The sequence below is a fragment of the Gambusia affinis genome, linkage group LG18 (genome assembly GCF_019740435.1).
Source record: "Gambusia affinis linkage group LG18, SWU_Gaff_1.0, whole genome shotgun sequence".
Lineage (NCBI taxonomy): Eukaryota > Metazoa > Chordata > Actinopteri > Cyprinodontiformes > Poeciliidae > Gambusia > Gambusia affinis.
In genome coordinates this window covers 7,726,638-7,747,647 of record NC_057885.1, presented here as the reverse complement: position 1 = coordinate 7,747,647, position 21,010 = coordinate 7,726,638, and the positions used below count along the sequence as shown (strand labels likewise).

General features: G+C 39.6%; 1 protein-coding gene across 3 annotated transcripts in view; it reads left to right on the top strand.

Annotated features, from left to right (window-relative positions):
* Window positions 1-21,010, top strand: part of si:dkey-172j4.3 (diacylglycerol kinase eta) — an 89,272-nt gene that overhangs the window by 26,030 nt on the left and 42,232 nt on the right. The window contains exon 1 of one of the 3 annotated variants that reach the window (XM_044096991.1): window positions 9,364-9,387. The exons of the other annotated variants lie outside the window; for them this stretch is intronic. Coding sequence (XP_043952926.1) covers window positions 9,385-9,387 — 3 coding nt within the window. The 5' untranslated portion in view covers window positions 9,364-9,384. Of the gene's footprint in view, window positions 1-9,363; window positions 9,388-21,010 lie in introns of those variants that run through there. 3 annotated transcript variants of the gene reach the window in all.

Below are 21,010 nucleotides of genomic sequence, written 5' to 3'. Positions count from 1 at the left end.
TATCTGCCTTGAGTTGTTGCTTATCGACGTGTCACGAATTTCCTCTAGTCGTTCACGGCATTAAGAAAGCTCAGATCCCACCGACTGCTCTGTGATCAGATTGATTGGGTCCGCAGAGATTTACTAATTGGCTTTCTATGTGAAACTCATCCCACATACTCTGCTGACTGGAAAGGACTGGAAGACGGGTGGAGATTGATGTGGCTCACTATTTTATGAAAGTCACTTTGTGAGGTGAAATAATGCAGCTGGGACCCATAATCCATCTTTAAGTTGGACAATTATTCTTTAGTAACACTTGATTGTCATAAATTTTCAATTGACTTATATTTTTAGGTGATTATGCATCTCTTATAAACTGAGCAGTACCTAAAAAACTAATCTACCAAACCAAACCAGTTTATTGAAATGAAATAGAAGAGCATAAATTAATACATTTGTCAGCATTTTAGGTCGTCTTAGCACATGCTAATATGTCATAAACCACACTGATCTCCATTTCAGGGTGTCGATATGTTTCATCTCCAGCCTCAGTATCACGTTTCCTGTGTGTCTTTGTCCTCTGTTCTTGTGATCTTAACGCTTTTTTTGTGCTTAACGCGTTTGATAAAACCCACTTGCAGAGCCACAACCAAAACGGTCATAAATTAGAATAAGAAAACAGACGGAAAAGTTTTACAAAAATATTTTCTGATTTAAAAAAAAAAATTAAAAAAAATTAGCGTCCTGTAGATAATAAACCCGTGCAATTGTGACGGTCCTCCTGCTCGCCGAACAACGACAATTTCTAATTTTAGTTTTGCTAATCCTTTTGTTATCTAATCAACCTTCTTGAAAGAGAGAAACAGAGAAAGAGCATGAACAAAATGAAACGTAGCAGTAAGGGTTCAACTTGTGTTTTCATTCAGGAAAGCGTTTGCATTTGTATTTCCATAAATCCAAGAATACACCGTATTTAAACAGACAAAAACACTCGTTCATAGCGCAGTATCAGTGCTTAGTGTGAAAGTGAAAGCAGTTTAATTTTCAGCATATATGTCACTGCTTATTGTTTAAGTTGCTCTTCCTGTTTGCTCCATGGTTTATTTGTCACATTCCTCACCTGTTCAAACATCACAAGCCATCTTTTCACAAAACGCTGCAGGCACTTTAGTTTATTTAATCTTCCCCTATGCATAACTGCAACCTTATCTGAGTTGGAAATCTCAGCTTCTGTTTTTGGACACGACTGTTTACTGAGCTGTGCTGATCACCTTGATAAGTTGTCTGTTAAACATGAGCATTAATGTTTATGGGAAATAGTTTTTCGTCATTGTGGTACTGTATCTTGGAATGTTACTGAATCCTTCGAAAAGGCGTCTAAAAGTCCAGTGTGAAGTGAAGGCCTGGTTGTTTTATGTACAGTAGACGCTTGTTTACAGCAGTTTCTTACAGATGTGTCAATAGGAAATTTATTTAGTTTTAGATTTTTCTTTAATAACTAACATAAGAGTTGCAATAAGTCATTAATCGCATGATGAATTAAAATGAGCTCAATAATTTGCATTCTGATGATTTATATGTTTTGAAGGTCAACTTTGTTCATCATCTATTTAATCTGTGTTTTTTGTTCTTGTTTCAGTTTCATTTATTATTTTTGGCTGGTACGTTTTATTTTGGATGTTCTTTACAAGATTCAAACTTATTGGTCTTTGAGAGAGTGGAGTCCATTATCAATATAATACCTGAGAAATGTTCTGTTCATCATTTATCGCCATAATTACTCGGTCAAACTTTGTTATTGTGACAGGCCTAGCTACAATTGTGGAAGTAGTTTTACTGTCATTCAAAAAATTGATTACAAGAGTTGACTGTGTACATGATATTCAGGATGTTATGCTAGCGGTTAGCGCTGTTAACCAGGGCTAACTGTTCTTGCGAAGCTAATGCTAACTTCGCGTTTTCCCTTGAGAATCTCTCCTTTAGATTTCCAAAACGCTGACATGTCCAAAGCCAATATGTTCCATGTCAAAGGTCAGAAGGGTAAAACAGAGCAACTTTGCTGTAAGTCAGTCAGGCGTCTTGTTATCTACAGATTTTTTCCTCCCTTGTCTGACTGACTGAACAGACCTGACATGTTCAGACCCGTCTGACAAAATGCTTTCCCTCTGAAATGCCATGAGGTTTCTTCCCCTATTTCTAGTTTCAAACATTTCACTGATACCAAATAATGCAGCGATAACACAAAATACCCAACTTTGAGTCATTCCTCTCTGGGTAACAAGACAGAAACGTCAATCTAAACAATATAAAATTCAGTTTAATATGAAGGTACACGTTGTAATCAGGGGATCATTGGGTCTAAAGGCATTCACAGGTTAATAAACATGTTTTGTCAAGTTGTGTTGCGTAACATCTCATCTGTACCTCTTTGCTGCCTGGTTAGTTTGCTTATTTTGTCGAAATCAATGTCAGGTAGTGTTGAAATTAGCTCCATGATTAGTTGGAAATTTAAATGAAATGCATTGCGCTTGTTTATCTCTCAACAATGGAGGCAATAATTCTTACTGCCACATGTCAAATCAATATTATTTTGCAGATATTGTCTAAGTGTAAGTGTAATAAGTTTAGTTTTCATTAAAATTAGTCTTCTTTTGAACCAATCAAGTATGTATTTCTGAACTAATTGTACTTTAAAAAAGATTTGAAACATCTAATGGTATGTTTGATTTACAATACAAAGACTTTAATATCCAATGCAAAGTTGGAAAAATCTATTTGATTGGCTCTAAAGTTGAAATTTTAAAGTACAGTAAGAGGTTTCTACCAAAGCTTAGCCCCAAACTTCAGTATCACATCTGTAATTACTGTTGCACAGTAGGTTTATAGCTTTGTCTGTTCACTAAAGAGATTTAAAAAATTATTTTTAAGGCAAGTTAAGCAGAAAATGAGCTGAAACGTTAAAAAACATTTTGGAAATCTGAAAAGGTTTTCCCTTCACATAAGGAGGGTCGTTGTTCCCCGTAGAGAGGGGCTATAATAAGAACCTAACAGCCTCAGTGGGAACTGCTCTGATTTTGCTCTGAGTGGTTCCAGCCTTAACATATTAACAGGAACCTCAAAGCCCAGGGGCAATTTTGATATTGTTAAAGTGTAAAATAAAAAAATAAGGCGACGGCATCTCCTGGTTGCACACTTGTAGAGCTTGAGATTTGTATGGATGTTGACGGTACGCTGGGTCTATTTATTCTTTGCTTTTTCCTTTTTTCAATTTCTATCTCGCCTTTACTTTGAAAACGGAGAATCGGAAACGTCAGTTGCATTTCTGTCCGTTTCGTACTCGTCTTTTTCAGGTCCAAAATGAATCAATCTTCTGCGAGACATTTTTATTCTTAACATTCATGTGCTTCAGGGAAACGTTTTGTATCTTCAACATCAGCCGATGATTTCAAGCACTTTAATCGATTCATGTAACGGAAACGTATAAAATGTAAATTAGCAAGGTTTTTTTGCTTCCATGTTGAAAAAGAAATCAGATAATGACAAAATAGCAAGACGTGGGTGTAGAGTAAGGGCACAAATAGTTGAAGCGACAAATTGACCTGAATTTGTCGTTCAAAAACCTTTAGCAACTAAGACAGGAAGAAAAAAATAAACAAACACAACGGAACAACAACTTCATTTCATCTGGTGTTTTTACAGACAAATGCCAGTTGCGTCACAGTTAGCAGCAACTGTGCACTTTCAGGCAGTTCATTTGTGGGTGACCTCTGATTTTGTTGCAGCTTTTCTGTCTTCTCTTTTCCATCCCTTCCTACCTCCAGGCCCGATTACGTAAGGTTTTACACTCGTCTTTTTTTCCTCATCTCTTCTGCTTTTCCTCCTCCTCCTGTTTGGTTCGCTCTTATCGAAATGAGAGCATGTTTGTGATTTCCATTCGGCCTTGCGGAGTTGGACAGTTTGCGACATCGGGGACACACTCCGTCACTTCCTGGTGTTGGTCAGGGTTCAGGTTTCGTCCTCTAGACTCATCTGTGTGACTTTCTATTCCAGTTTGTTTTAAACAGAAGGAAGATGTGTAGATTTATCTTCAGAAATTACATAATCTGATTTAGCCGTGAGCACGCAGTAAACCTTTCGCCGCTTCTTTACCGAACCCCGTTTTTTTGTCGGAAATAGCATCGCGCCTTCAGATTGTGTAACCAGTCATATTTCTGGCGTTTTGAGCTGTCACCAACACATAACACCCTCTGCCCCTTTCCTCTTCCTGTGGATTCCTCTTTTTGTGTCTGCATCTCACTCCCATTGCTGATATCTGTGTGGGTGTTCACCGCAATGGAGATGAGGATGAGCTATAGGTGGAAATGTGTGTGTGTGTGTTTGGGGAGCATTGCTGACAAACAGCTTAAGGAGAGATGCTCAAGTGTGTGGGTTGGCCACTGTTGTGTGTGTGTGTGTGCTTTCATTTATGCCCTCAGCTTGATGTGATACAGCTGCAGCAGCATGTGGGTCAGTACCAGTGAGAGGGAGAGATGGAAAAAGACTAGGGGTGAGGGAGTAAGACGGACAAAGGGGAGAAAATTAGTAAGCGGAAGAGGTAGAGTGGTGAAGGTACCACGGAGACAGTTATGTAAGAAATATATAACACCAGGCTCAATGCCTATATTTACCATTCTAACAGGTTGGCAGGAATGTTGAAGAGGCGTTTGGTCTATTTCCGACGGGACGAAAATTGCTGTGAACACATTGGATCCTTCAGGCTCGGGAAATATGGTCGTTGCTTTCTCCAACTCTTCTGTTCAGGAGGCCGTATTCGTCTTTCAGCGGCTGTCTCCTGTTTGTCGATGACCTTTTATCGACGACTTCTTGCGGCGCGCCGATCTACAGGGCGGCCTGCAACCTGCGCTAGCTTCCGCGCGACACGTCGAAGTAAACTCCTGACACATTTATGCAATTCTTGATCCTTAGTTGGATCTCAATTAGTTTCCACAGTGGGGGAGACTAGTCTCCCCGAGGAGCTCGCTATTGAGCAATTCAAACAGCTCGATAGTCATGCTCTCGCTGTGTAAGCTGGCTCGACAAAACCCAAAGCTGCACTGAGAGGTAATGGATATCATGATGGCTGTCATCAGCTTTCTTTGTTTACTCGGGCTTTCTTCTTCGTACTCCCACAAAAGGGACCGTTTGATGCGTCTTTTGAATAAGAGCAATTGGCAACATTGTTGCTTTACAAAAGGCAAGACAATAACGCTGCCAAAAATATTGATGCCTGCATTAATGAGATGTGTGTTTATTCCTTAAGGCACTTAATACAAATGAGGTATAAAGACATCAAGCATCCAGATTTAAGGTGTAGCACAGTTTTAAAATGTCAGTATATCAAACGATGGAGATTGGGTCATACAGCGCCTGTAGTATGGAGAGTTGCCGAAGACCCTGTGATGGTTTCCAGAACATAGATTAGTCCTAATCTCCACAGTTCACCATGTTTTGTTACAAGCTGTCAGTCAAGCTGTGTAGAAGGGAGGGAGTTCCTTTAAGCTTGCCACTCTTTAGAAAAAGACAGCTGTTAGTTTTGAGATTTTCCAAGAAAGTGCCTACGTAAATCGGAATTACATAAATAAATTTCAGGGTTCCCCCTAGAAAACGTGTCAAGTCTTGTGGTAGAGGAGAAATTATGAACATAATTTGGAAATAATAGCGTGAGGCCAACAGGCAGATGCAGGTACGCCACACCCAGTTCAAAGTGTCAACTATAAGCTTAGCTTAATCCGTCTTTACTGCCACTGCTACTGGTGTAAAAAACCCTGTTTAGAATAAACAAACAACGCTTTGCCTGGTGGGGGGTCAGGTGAAGCCTGGTGGCCCGCCAGGCTTATAACACACCTGGGAGAGACCCTGAATTCACTTAATTTTTAAATAAAATTAAAGTTTTTCAATTAAAGGTTTTTGCTGATGGATGAGATGTTTTTTTTTTTTTGTTTTGTTTTCCAACCGTATCAAAATTGATGTTCTTGCAATGGAAAAATTTTTTCCCAATCATGACAGTTTGCATACAGCAGTTAAGTGCTGATTAGTAGCTACTGGCCTCCTTGGATAATGCACAGCTGGCTTCACCTGCCTATATATACGTAGCTGCACCCAAGTATAAGTAGCTTTTCTCTCCAATGTCTCATTAAGACACCAATGTTTCCTCTGATGCTAATGGGCTCTAGCACCATGGCTAAAACATAAATATATCTCCCGTAACCGTTTATATCTGTGAGTGCCTTGAAGTTTATTGACTTTTCACATGTGGTTTTAATTGCATTTCTTATTTAATAGAAACACGACAATTGCAAAATTGTGTTTTTTCGACATTAGCAGAAAAAAAAAAAAAAAAGCAGAAAAGGTTTTGTGCTAATTTGGAATGGAAAGACAGCTTCTGATGCACGATTCTTTGGCTCAAAATAACTTCTTTGTATTGTTGTCAGCACATGCACAATTCAGGGCCGTTAACAACCATTTTGTGTTACTTAATCTGTAAAAACAAAACAGAAGAGTCTGTATGTTCTGCAGTCAGAAACTCTTGAATTTCACCTCAGGCCGACGGGCGCTGGGATTCCTCTGAGGCGAGTGTGGACACGCCAACAGGCTGACGGCTATTTTATGAACGTTAAACTTTTGACTGATTGCATCCATCAGTGCACACCGTATTATTCCTGCTGTAATCTCAAGGGCACCTGTAGGAAATGGCTGCGATCCAAATTTAATTGAGTATCTTTGACATGCTCCGGGAGAATTAATGTCGGATTACAACCGCTAAGGCGACCCACTCAGTGTCACTTCTAATAATGGTTCCAGTTTCTTTTTTCCACATTGAAAACAAGCAACAAGTGTTCATGAACTACAGGCTCAAATTAGTTTCTGCCGGTTCAACCTGGGTGTTTCCTGTAGATGAGTTCTTTAGAGGAAGGAGGGAGGTCTTCACCGGTAAAGAAAGCAGGAAGTTGTTTAAATTTCTTGGATTAAACATAAAGAAACCCACAAAGCTCTTCAGAATGTCTAGAAGGCTTTTTTCTTTAAATGACCAGAGGTGTTTAGGTGGGAATATCTAAACTAGACACTAGAATCAGCTTTTAATGTTCATGGTTAGAAACTATCAATATGCTTTTCAAGTGTATGTCGATTATAGAGGATAAATTAAACGATTTTCCAGGTGGCTCAGAATTTGAAGGTGTCCTGAAGGAATCAACCCATACGTCTCGTAGAGTCCATTTAAGGAAGTTCTTGCTGTGACTCAGCTGTAGTCTGGACTTTAGAAAAACAAGGTGGACTGAGCTTGTCCCTTCCTTCCCAGCACCAAATCTGGACTTGACGTCAAAGTTTGAGTCACCAAAGTTCAAGCGCTGGGGGGCTCAATAGTGACAGGAAAGTGGTTTATATTATAAATAAAATCCCCTGGCATTGTTCTTGCTTAGTTATTGCAGAGACTTTATTGAAGTTTTGACCTCACAACCAGAAAGTCGACCTTTGGATAACTGTACTTACCTTAGCTAATCTGCAGATTTCCTCTCTCTACATTTCCTAATTCTCCTGCTGCTCCTTTTCCCTTTGCGTCTGCAAACCCGACGGTGCCATTGCTCTCCTGCCTGTGACTGGCCATTAAGGAAAGTGTGTTTGTGTGTGTGTGTGTGTGTGTGTACGTACTTGGGAGACAGAAAGACAAAGCTGATGAGTAATCCGAAGTGACTGTGTCTAACAAACTAACACTCACTTAGGAAACGTGCTAATGGCGAGGAGTCTGCAGTATCTCATCAGCCATGTTTGTGTAGTTAGATATAATTTGAGCTCTTAATAAGCTGCGGCCGTGTGTTTGCGTGCCACCACAAGTGGAAAATTCGGTTTCAGTGTTTGTGTGGGGAGCCGACAGTGTGCCAAACGTACGTTCTTGTTTAATGGGAGCTCTCTGTCTCTCTCTGTACTGTATCTGTGCAGTCGTAAGATGGATGTGTTTTCAGTGCAGAACCCCCTCCTCACGTCACTCTCTGCTGGCGGCTCACTGATGGAGTTCCTCAGGCACCTGATGCTCTCAACGTGCCTGTGAGTTCAGATATTTGCTAAAGTTGCAGGGTTTTCTTGTCCTCTACTTGGTCACAGTGTTCACCATTTTGCACTCATTTGCCTGAAGCCAACTGTGGTCCATGTAGCACATTTGTTGACATTGAGTGAACACCGGAGTAGCTCTGTCTGTTTTTCCACTGCTTTTGAATTGGGATTTGTAAGAATCAGATCCAAACGCCAAACCCCCCCCCAAAAAACCTGCACCAGTCATTTATTAAACTATTAGGTTTTGCAGGGACTGAGGAAATCTAGTGGTTATGTGTCACAAAGTGGAAAATGGGTTTTTATTCTTTGTCAGTTTCACAAACTGTGTGCAAAACATTACTGATGGTGGGTAGGTAAATTTAGGGCTGCAACTAATATATTTTAGTAATTAATTGTTATAATGATTATAAATGGACTTAAATGTGACTTTTCAGTTTTGGCTAGCACTCAGACATAAGTTAAAAGACAAAAAATTGTGTAGATGTGCAAATCATACATGGCATATTTGACTAATTAAATACAACATTCATATTTGTGTGATGCAAAAGCACGCGCTGCAAAGGAGAGAGAGAGGCATTCACTGATAAAACCGATAACTGGTCAACAACAGATCTGCTCAATAACATCCTCCAAACTGAATTCTTTGAGCTCAGAAGTGTTTGTTCTAATTTTAAGCTGCGTTACCACTTCCCACTTCACTACGCCGTCCACGTCAATGCAACGCGTTTCTATTAACGATACCAAGACGCCGCGTTTCCTCTGGTGCTCTGCTGCAGTCACTTTTACAGCTTGTCCCCCGACTGTCGGGCTTTAAAACGAGACAAAAAGCAGAAGATGCGTCCACTGACCGCAGGGCACCTCTGTTTCCCAAGCTTTGGCTGTTTTCGCTTCGTTTTCTTTTTACGTTTCATGGCAAATCATGCTTATTTCTGTTTTTTTCTTTGCTTTGCTATCACTTCATCTTTCTTTTTCTCTCTATCTGTGACCAAAAATAGACAGACTCTTGTCTTTTTTTTTTTTTTTTTTTTTGTCGGCCTCTCTTGAAACCTCTTCTACAGGAAGCATGAGACAGTCACCGCAACGCAGAGTCGCAGAAACACAAACACACTGCTTTCAGCAGCCGTGCTGTCCTGAGCAGTCAGATCAGTCTTCTCTAGTTTATTCAGTTTACTCTTCTGGACAGAAGCTTGCTCTGCAAAAAAAAACCAAAAAAACGTTTTTTCTTTCTCCCCTTTTTTTTGTGTGTGCATGAGAGACTTGCTCTTGCATGAAACAACATCAGTGTCCAGTTGCTGTCACACTCCCTGAAAACAGCACATGGTGAGTTAAAGTTTGATTCAGCAACATAAGAAGAAAAAAAACTATATACTGGAAGTGACAGTCGAGGTAAAATGTGCGCGTGTGTTTGTGAGTATCGCTGAGTATTTAAAGAGTGCAGAGATGTAGACATTCATGTAATTACTAGAAGCTTCCACTGATGCATTTCCCCTCAATTACAAAAATTAGTTTGGGATACTTCCGCCTTTATGCGCTAATTTAAATGTTTCATTCTCAGGAGAATTAAAAATTCTCATTTATTCTGCCAATAATAATAATAATAATAATAATAATATACAAGTTTCTCAAAGTATGTCTGTTCGGAACATTGACGAAGGGAAACCTGTTGCCTAAATTTTGAAGCCAACCAGCCGTGGTTAGCTTCGTTGTGATCGTAAATCACCGAAATTTAAAACATTTTTGCACTTAGTCTTCAAAGCGGGCTTGTGCTTTATTACATAATTAGAATAAGACGAGGCAACATTTACAACTAACCATACATCCAAAGCAACCATGCATGTTTATCTTGTGTGTGTGTTTCAGTTAATAACCCATCATTCAGGTTCTGGTTAAAAATGTGGCGGCCATGTTTGAATTTCCTAGAATGATCTGCTTAATTTAGGGCTGAATTATTTAAGAGTCAAGTTGGCACAGAAAAACCTCATTGACCTCATTACCTCTCCTTCCTTTAGAGGTACGATCCTCTGTCACACAGTCTGAGTTAAAAACTGATTTTGAACTGAATTTTTATGTCTTGTTGCTGTTTATAAACTGAGTTTATTGATGCTGCTTGACACTGAAAGGAGCGCTAACAAATAGAGATGAATCGACATTAATCAGTCCCAATATTGGCAAAATATTGGGACTGATCAGTGACAATGTACCTGATCCATATGGACAGATCGATTCAGTGTAATTCCATGTTTTGTGTTGCTGTATTATTCATGTTACATTATATTTAGAATTTGATAGAACCATTTGATAGAAAGTTTGTGTTGTCAGTTTCTTTGTTTTTTATTTTACATTGGCTTTTATTCTCCTAATTGCATTGACTGAACAAATTAAAGTATTTACATATTTGACCAAGCTTGTGAAGTTATTGCTGCATTTAAGTAGGATGTACTGGTACATTTATGTCCGTGTAAAATAAAACAAAAACATTTCTCTATTTGTGACGTGAACTGTTAGCAGAAAAAAAAGGATGAAATTAGAAAACTTCTCGTCGTAGTTGGTAAAATGTTTGAACCGCCCAAGAAAATGTGTGTTTTATAGACTGAGATGCAGCAGCGAAAACGCCCGGATGTAAGTGTGACTCTTACTGGAAATGGTTTGAGCAAATTTGAGAGAGAGAGAAAAAAAGAGAGAGAGAGAGAGGGTGAGAATAGTAGTTCACAGTCAGGGTGCCTCCACTCAAAGGATGTGGCTTCCCTTCTAAAAACAGCTCGTCCTATTTTTACATGCATGTGTGTTATGTGTGAGAGATGGATCGTTATCACTGACGAGTGCGGCACGAAGCTCAGTAGCTATAAAAGATTTGCTTCTTAACCGACTCATTGATTCAAATTCAGGAGCTGAGACAAACGGAGGCAGATTGGCCTCACGTCTTTTATCTGTTTCTTCCCCCTGGTGTGAAATGCATTGACCCTAAAGAAGGGCAACAGTTTTTGTTAGAAATTAATGTTTCAGTTTGCAAACGCATGAAGAAGCGCGCAGTTCCATGGGTCTTCGTGCATTCAGAGGGTCACATTCAGACGGTGAATGTGACCCTCTGAGGGTGAAAGTGGGAATGAATGTGTGTGTGAACTGGCTTTTTTCATATTTCATATTTATCGGAGGTTGTCCATCATTTCCATTAAGGTACACTGGTTCTAGAGTTCAGCCTCTGTTACGACGATGGAAATGATCAGCTGACTAATAACGACAGTCAGCTACTTCCTTCATTAATCCAAAGTAAGAGTCGCAAACATGCATGGTGTCGAGCTAAAAGCATTCACCCTCCACATCCAGGATGTAATAATAATATTCACCTACATTACAAGAACTTGTTATGTATTGTAAGCCTGGCGGGCCACCAGGCTTTACCTGAGCCCCCACCAGGCTAAGCATTGCTTATTTACGTAAGCTTTTTTTTTTTATGTTGCATTTTTTAAGAGTTTATAGTTGGTGTTCAGGTATTAATCTCCTGATAACACATTTTTTAACTCAAAATCACAGCAGGCTGCTGGATGAATGACTGCTGAGCGCCCAAACACCGGGCGCAGCAACTTTTCTGAGGGAAACCTTGCAATTATCCTGAAAACTGTCCAAATGTCCTCCAGTCATTAAGGACAATTCTTAATTGTCGGTATTCTGCCAGATGTAATTTAAAAATAATGTATTCCCAGGCGTTTGGTTTCCTGAATGCTGTTTGGTTTGCACCAACTGATTAATGTTAAGCTAACTCTTACTTGCCAACTCCTTCACGTTCTGCTGCTGTCTGCCCCTCTGTAACATAATTATTTTGAAGCACATCCCGCATCGTCATCTGGATGAAATACAACGGGGCCCTGTTGTTTTCATCCAGCTCCACGTTGTGCCGTCCTCTGCTGAGGTTGACAGATTTTATCTCGCAGACTCTGCTCAGTCCAGCCCTTCGATGCAGACTTTCCTCGACGCCGCCTGTGCATTTGCTCTAATTGCTGATGCAATCTCTTTATTCATTTAAGTGTCCCCTCGACCTCAGTCAGCAGCGTTTCTCCTTGTCATTTTATTTTTTTCCTTTTTGTCTGGGCGCAGTTAGCTGACAGAGGATTTAAAACTCGCAGCGATGCTCCTTCGCCTTGTAACTTGAGCCAAGGGCATTGGCGAAAAAAAAGAGAGAGAGAGAGAGAGAGAGGAGGGAAAACACCATGTATAATCATATTAGAATGAACGCTTGGCCGGCTTGAACCCCCACAAACGCCAAGCTCTCTCCATTTCCATCACCATCCCGCTCACTCTGCCTTTTGTGTCTCTCAGCCACTGCAGCTCTCTCTTCTTAGTCATCAAGCTTGAGTGTGAGCCAGACAGTGGATCATATTATTGGCAGGTTCCACAGAAGACGACGATAACTCCAATTCTGTCCTATTTCTTTAGGCATTTGAAGCCTGGTAATGAATATAGTGCCTCGAAAAAACATTAATTGGCCTGCAACTGTTTGCCATTGTGTCAAGTTACAACCAGAGTTTACTGCATTTTAACAGGATTTTATAAGTCAGTGTAACTCAGAGATGTACATTACTATGGACTAAAGAGTTAAAGTATCCTTAAAAAGTCTCAAATTCTTGTATCTAAAATAAAGGCCTCAAAACGTCTTAAATTAATTTTAAAAAGTAAATTGGCTTTTAATCTCAGGTCTCAGATTTTTGTTTGACAGGACCATTTAATCTTGTACATTCTGTTTTTTTGTTATTTTGTTTTTTTTCTTTAAAGGACTTTTCTGTTTATTTTCACTTCTTTGTGTTCTGCGACTGGAGGCTGTTGAGATTATTAGTAAGTCACTGCTAACATCTTTGTTTGTACATCTTTAAGAAGTCTTATTTTAAATTTAGACCTTAAATATCTTAATTTAATTATAAAAATACTTAAATTTTGTTTTGACGGGACTATGTACTACATATACTCTATGTATTCTTTTTTCTCGTGAGATTTTTCTGTCAGGCAAATGTCCGAGTCGCACTCAGCCGTCTTCATTAGATTCTTTCCGTCAAGACGGTTGAGGCTACTGCTATCCAGCTGCTAACATTCCCTTTCTTGTGTCTATCGTTGATAAGTACAAATAGGTCTTAAATTCAATTTATTATGGTCTTTAAAAGTCTTAAATTAGAGTTGGTGAAACTTGCAGAAAGTTTTCAAAATCTTTTACAAACCTAAAGGGAAATTGGTGTAAACCATTTCTGAGCAGCAATTACAGCTTTTGGGTAATGACTTTATGAGTCTTAAGCATTTAGCAGATTTTCTTTCATAATTTTCCTGCATTTATTTCCATCCATCTTCCCATCAACTCTGATCCATGCATTCCCAGAACATGCCATAGTTCCCTGCGGGTAGGACCCTGTAATGGTGTCACGTTTAAACACTTGCATATAAACACTTATTTCACAAGCCGGTCACACAAGCTGGTCTCGTGTACATGCACACACACCCAGATTACATGCAATCTTCCCCTAATGTGCAACCATGCACTCTCAGCACCCACCCTTAATTCTTTTCATCGCACAAAGGGTATCGGTGAAAGAAACTGGCGTTTGCAAGAGAAAAGTCACATTTTTTGAAACACAAAGCAGGGTCGATGGAGCTCTCTATTGTTTAAACAAAAGACTTATTGAGTAACACCGGTAACAAAAGAGGGGACGAGGATGAGCAGATCCAGAGGCAGAGAGAGGTGAAAAGAAAAGACGTGGATGAGAATCTAGGTGACAGGATGTGTGTGGAAACGACACCAGCGTAGCTCGCCGAAGCATTCCACATGGAAATATTCACACAGAAGTAAACGTCAGCGTGATTTATCTCACCGCGCGCCGTATGTGCAGTAAATCGCTGCAGAGCAAACAGTATGAAGAGTTTAAATCAGCATCGGTGTGTATTATTGGTACATTAAACAGAACATAGCGAAATAGTCCGGTTGCAGCTTGAATTTAAGGCTGGCAGGATGATTGAGTGAGTGTCTGCAGCTAGCTGTGAGAAAGCCAGATAGTGACAGTCAACAAGGTGCAGGGCTGGAAGGAGCAGCAGCCACTGTCTTCTTTTTTTATGGAGGAAAAGCTTGGACAGCAGCTGCAGTCGACTTAATTTGTACAACACTTCCTGTTGAGGTAAGAGATGCACCAGTCAGGCGTTTTTCAGGCCAACATCACCCTTTCTGTCTTAGGTCATCTTTTTACATTTTGCTTTAGGGCAACATTCACTATTACAAAAAGATTAGAAACGTCCAGCTCAAATCTAGTTACATAGATGTATATAATCCAATCAGTCCATTTCATACCAGTACTTTCCATTCACAAGCACATAATTGGATTCAAATACATTCTCCACTTTGGTTTTATGTTATTATAATATCACAGAGTAGAAATTCTGCTGAATTAGTCATAAGATCTTTCTAAGGACCAACAAACTTGCATTGTGTCATTGATTTTGAAACAATCCCTTAATCTGAGCAAGCCTGTAGCAAAGAACAGTGAACATGCTGTTTGTTGATGGGTTTGAGGAATGAAAAAAGCAGGCGCTAGGTAATTTTGTATTTGACCTACTCAGCACAAGTCAGAGCTGTGCAGATAGTTTGTTTGTGTAACCTGCCTGTCTCAGGTTTTATTCAGATGCACGTTAAGATGATGGATATTTTTAGAGACATGAGTGCATGGTGTAATGGTGAAGAACTGAAAACAGTCAGGGAAATAAGACATTTAATTAATGTTGTCATGGCAACTTTCAGCAACAGTATCTATCAGAATTACCTGTTTTTCTGTACTTTATTGGCAAAAGAGCTTTGAGACGAGGTCCAGCCCATCAATGGTTACTAGCTTCATCCTATCATGATATTTCTGCTGCTGCTGTCGTCGTGTCTGATTATGTAAAGTCTCCTGTACTTGCATTGAGCTCTCCTATAAGAGGCCAAATAGAAGGCCATGAATAAATAAATATTTATCATAAGGTTCAAATCTAAATATATGTCAAAATTATGAGTATTAAACAGCTTTTATCCTGTGAAATGTCAACGTGGTAAAATGCCATCGTAAAGAATTTCTTACCAGATTGCGCTTTGGTTCAAAAAAGGAGAATGTTTTCACCTGTTTTTTTATCGTTCCCTGACAACACAGAGAAATGACTAGCTAAGTTTAGCTAGCTGATTTGGTTGGATAATTTGTTTGGCTAATTAAACGAGGTAGTTTAGCCTGCTAATGTAACATACTGAAACAGTGACTTCCTTTAAATCTCAACTAAAAACCCACCTGTTTAGGATTGTATTTGAAACGTGACCAATTACAAATTTATTGACGGAACCTGACTTAATGTGGTGTTTTGATTGTTGATTCTATGTTGCATTTTGCTTTTGTGTTTGATTTGATGTAAAGCACTTTGAAATGCCTTGCTGCTGAAATGTGCTATACAAATAAAGTTTGATTTGATTTTTTTGATACTTCCCACGTTGCCCAAAGTTTTACTCCCAATTGGATGATCAATTCAGTCAGAAGTTGTGTGAGTGAAGTACAAAGTTATATGAGAAGTTTTTTTTTTAAATAATTTTCTTACTAGTACAAAGCGTAAGCTTCCAGAAACGTTTTGTGTGTTGCATAAATAAGCTAATATTCAAACAAGGGCCTTCAAAAGAAAGCAAAGAAATGTTGCGTCTCCCTTAGATATAAAGTCTAGTGTAGAGATGAATATTTTCTGTCTTGAGTCGTGTGCCTACAGCAAAGAGACAGTAGAAAAAAGTATGCTTTAGTCTCAGCCTTTAAATGAGTTGTAGGTATTTCTATGACATCTTTCAAAGAGGAAATGTTCTTAAAGAATTTCAGTGATATGAATTTATTGGTTGAGGGATTTTTACCCTTTAAAACCTGAAGACATTAAATCTTTTCAGTAATTTCAAAAGGAAAGACAGATAGTTTTGATCTCATCATTTTACTGTTATACGGTGAATACAAGATTTCTGGTGCTTGTTTTCCACCGGAAACGGAAAAATCGTAATGTTTTTTTCCTGTAATCTCTTGATCTTTATAATAAATCGATCCTGAATTGCTTTGATTTTTAGGGTCAGATGTTTTACTTACAGTATGGTTTCTTTACAGTATGGTTTCCCAGTGTGTGCATGTCGTGTGCCGTGCACCAAGTCTGCAGATGAGTAACACATAAGTACACATGATAAGATCATGACAAATTCCCCACAACGTGTGTCTGCGTGCAGCTGAGTGCTGCTGTCGCCGGAGCGCAGGATTCCCTTCAGTCTGACGAACAGACGCAGGAATCAGAGACAGGCGGATCGCTGACTCGTTTGCATGTGTGAAAAACCACACACACACACACACACACACGCATAGAAATAGAGAGAGAGAGAGAAAGGCACACACCCATGTGTGTTTATCGTCCTTTCTGCACCCCTAACCACTCAGCAAACTCTTTGTAGAAATTCTATTTTGGTCTGAACTTGTCTATGTTTGAGAAACCGAGTCTATTCTAGAAACAGAGTGTTACTGTATATGGTACATCCCCATCTGTGCTCACACTTTGTTTTTGCCTCGAGTTCCTCTTTTTTTGTCTACTTCTCTCTTGTGGTATTTTTCCCCTCCCATGGTCTGTTCCCCTCTTGTCATGTTTTTATGTTCTTGTTTTATTTAATTTTTTTTAAATGTTGCTACTTCTGTCATTTTCCACTTCTCCTTTTTTAATTCCTATAATTTTAATTCGATGTAAGCGTTTTCTCACTAAGCCTTATTTAGAACAACGTTGACGTTATTCATTTCATCCATCTTAATGTTACCTCCTCTCTCTCTCTCTCTCTCTCTCTGGGTCTGCTCTCAGTGTGCCTGCACATGCGTGCTGTGCAGCAATCTGGTGCTCCTCCAAGAAACACACACACGCGCGCGCACGCCCACACACACTCCCATGCATGCACAGGGATGCACCGTGAAGGTGTGGCGTTGTAGCTCAAACACACGCTCCTACACCCACCTGTAACACAGATGGAAGGAGGGAAGACGCCGTGTCGTTACCGCACTGTGGTGAACTCCAGCGCGTCTTTTCATCTTTTCTTCTGCTTTTCTCCTTTATCCTGCGTTTCTCTTCATGTTCAACCACATCCCTTGTTCTTGTTCTTGCTCTCCGTCTTTGTTCCTTCTTCTTTCTCCTCTTGTAAATCAGATGGCTGGCCTAAACTTAAATGTGAGTCAGTAATATCGCGTGATCACCCCTTGAAGTTTGCAAATTTTTTCCACATTTTAAAACCACAAATAATCATGGAGTTTATGGGAATTGTAGTTCTTAATAATGAAGTAGAACTATAATGGGTTTTTGTGGCAAATAAAAATCTGAAAAGTGTGGACTGTACTTGCATTTAACCACCTTACAACAATACTTTGTAGCACCAACTGTAGTTATGTGTGTTTATCACCATTACAGACCTGCAGACTAAAAACTTTACATCACTTTAAGGTCTTGCACCACAGATACTCAAGAAGATTTAGATTTGGACTTGAACTAGGCCTTTTAATACATAAATACGCTTTATGTTAACTAGGAGTGAAATAATAACAAATGTACCATTAAATTAGTGTTTAAGTCATAAAAATTTAAGACACAAAGACTTGGGGGTCCTGCTTTGGTAGCAACACTGCAGATTTTAAGTTTCCCTTTAGCTGAACTTATTTTTCTATTTAAGGCAGATGCACAAAAGTTAAAAATCTCAGTCATTTTTAGCCACCAAACTAAATGTCATTGTTTTCAACTTAATATTTAGGAAAACAACAAATAGAGTAAGAAAATCCAGAAGTCCAGAAGCAGCATTCAGCTTCTATGCTCCAAAAATCTGGAAAAGCTTCCAGAAAACTGCAAAACTGCTGAAACACTGAGTTCCTTTAAATCAAGGTTAAAGCCACCTCTCGAGAGTTGTTTTTGATTAGTAGGAACTGGAACACTGATCAATATATTTGATGTGTTTACTTGATGATGACATTTGACTAAATGTAACGTTTATTGCATGTTTCTGAAGTGGTGACTGTTATGTTTTTATGGTGTAAACCTCTTTGAACTGCCTCGTTGCTGAAATGTGCTGGAGAAATAAACTCGACATAAATGCAGATTTTTAGATCCTTAAAAGTGAGTTTTTGTGCCGTCGAAAGGACTTTTGATACATCATTGTTTCAGGGTTGGCGAACGAGTATCACTTCCTTCACGACGCGGTTACACAACGCGCTCCCTGTTACGTGATACAGCGGCGAAGATCCGTAACCATCCCTGTTAATGCAGCGCAGCTTTCCCACCTCGGCTCTCGGAGTAATCCGCCTACATTTCAGCCGCGCACCACAATCCTCTTGTTACACCTCCGCCATCTGAGCAGAGCGCTCGCGGTTACGCCAGATCAGCGGCTCCAAACAATCGTTCCTCAGAGTGAAACAGCAGAAACATGATCAAGCAAGAATAGCCTTTTTTCTTCTCTTACATAAAATCATCCCACAGAGAGAAAACAGAAGATGCTCTTAGGGATTTCTTTAGAGACTTTAACCTAAAGGAACGCTGTTCAGGCTGAAAACTACAGCGCATGTACTAAACATGTGAGTACTCTCATGAAAGAAAAATGTACTCAACACTAATACGGGCTGGTGTCCATTTTTAGAAGCCGTCCAGGGACGTGGCGTCTAAATTTAGCGGGTCGTTTTATTAAACAAATACAGCCTCAGCGTGCTGGAACGCTGTCAAAACACGCTGACTGTGTGGGTGTGTGTGGGCGTGTGTGGGTGTGTGTGTGGACACAACATGTGCATCAAGTAAGGTTGTTTTAACTTTTAGTTTTACATAAACAGTTAAACCCAAAGGGAGAGTGATGGAGAGGGAGCAGGGCGAGTGGGAGTGAGTGTGGATGGAGAGGTGTAGGAGGAGTTCAGTTTCATTAGCATGATGGATAGGAGGGAAGCTCTTAAAACCACACACTCCTAAAACAAACACACACGGATTTTGCAATTACAACGACTCTGCTTTTGCAAGTCACCCCTGTGCCACTTTTCTCTGCATTTCAGTGTTTCAACAGTTTTCAACTGTGTTGACTCACGTGGTTGAAGTGTCCACGTTCTTATGCAATTTAAGCAGCACAAGCAAAAATATGGCGATTTTATAAAGTTTAATTAAACTCATCGACAGGCTGCAGTTGTTGCACATCAAACCTGCAATTTATTACATTTACTAACTATTTGTGGCATTCAGAACTGTTTGTTTGTCAAGATGAGGCCCAACAGATTCACTTTCACAAGCAGAGAATTGCAGCTTTCTCCATGACGCTCCACTTGATGCAAACATTTCTTAAACATGTCTCTGAGTTTATTTCCACCGTAATGGAGACGGAGACGAAAAAGAGGGAGGAAGCTGGGGAAAAGGGTCAAGAGGTAACGAGAGAGATGCAGAGGAGAGAAAAAAAAGCACAAGTCTGTTCCTAAACCTGCAAAAAGAGAGAAAAAAAAAACACAACAAGCATTTGCATATATAATAATAATTTATAACATCATTGGAAAGGACATGGTAATACAGGATGTATTTAGTAGCAACCGCCACCCAACTGAGAGCAAATGTGACAAACGTGTGCTTCAGTCTGTAAGGTTTCTCCATGAGAATGTTCAATGTGAAGACCATTTATTAACTACGTAAATCCTATGGCTTTCCACTAAAATCACCCTTTTAAGTGAGTAAATCGGACTGGTTTTAGAATCTAAGCTTCAAAGTCTATCAAAGTGAAACCGAACTGCAGCTTCACACCCACGGTACAAAGCTGAGACGGCTAATGGCGCCTGTCATTGTCTAGGTCAAGCCGTTCAGACCACCAGACTGTGCGGGATGAATTTTAGTGGACAAACAGTGACCATGGTGACAAAGCAGATTGCAGTCTAGACATGTGGAGGTCCTCTCCATCCATCACATTACAAATCGGGCCAACGGTCACCTCATCTTGCTTCATCTTCCTTTCTTAATAGCGTTTCATCTTTTCAGCCCCACAAAAACCTCCAGACCGCATAAGGTACATAATGGAGACGTATCGGTGGCCCCATTTGAGTCAGATAGTGTAAAAACTTAAAGGTCGCAATGCCCTTTTCCTCTAGCTTGCAAAGCTTGGGCTATTTGCAAAGTGCGAGAACATAAAATAGAGAAGTTAGAGATGTTTTTGTCCAGATAACTTTATAAACGACTCGATTTATTGTGTTGCATTACCTAGCATGCTTCAAATGACTTCACTTCACCATTACTACAACTATTTTTATGTTGTCTTTGCAAGAAAAAAAACATGTAGCAACCATAAAACATGACCAATTTAATGTTACTGATAAATGGTAACAGTTTCTTTTCACCTAAGAAACTGTTTATTGCTTTGTCATGCTGCTAGCTAAAGCTAATGCTGCTGCCTCATTAGGCTATTATTAAGCAATAGATTATATTTTAAAATGTTCTTTCACATTTCTAGTTACCGTAAGAATCTCTTGAAAATGTTTTTCATCTGTGGTAGAATTAGACTTGAATGTAAATGTTTTTGGGGTTAACAAATGTCAGTCTATACATTCAAGAAGACTTTTTTTTTTTTTCGTAAAACTGACAGAAAGGAGGAAATAGTAGCCATGACAAAACCTCTGAAAATACTGACAGTAGGATTGTAGCAATCAAGATGTGCTGTATGGGTCATTGGCTGAAAGATGAGTTGCATTCCTATAAGAATTTCGTGTAAAGGTGGAACGATTGGCAAGAAGAGGAGCTGGAGGAGGTATAGAAATGAAATCAAAGTGAAAAAAGGAGGAGCAGAGCAGGAGGAATCGATCTGGGCAGTGGAGAGAAAGCCAGGAAAGAGGTTGAGGAGAATGAGATGGAAGGAAGTATTGATCTAAGGAAAGAATTAGAGTTAATGGTGGAGTGAGAGGTA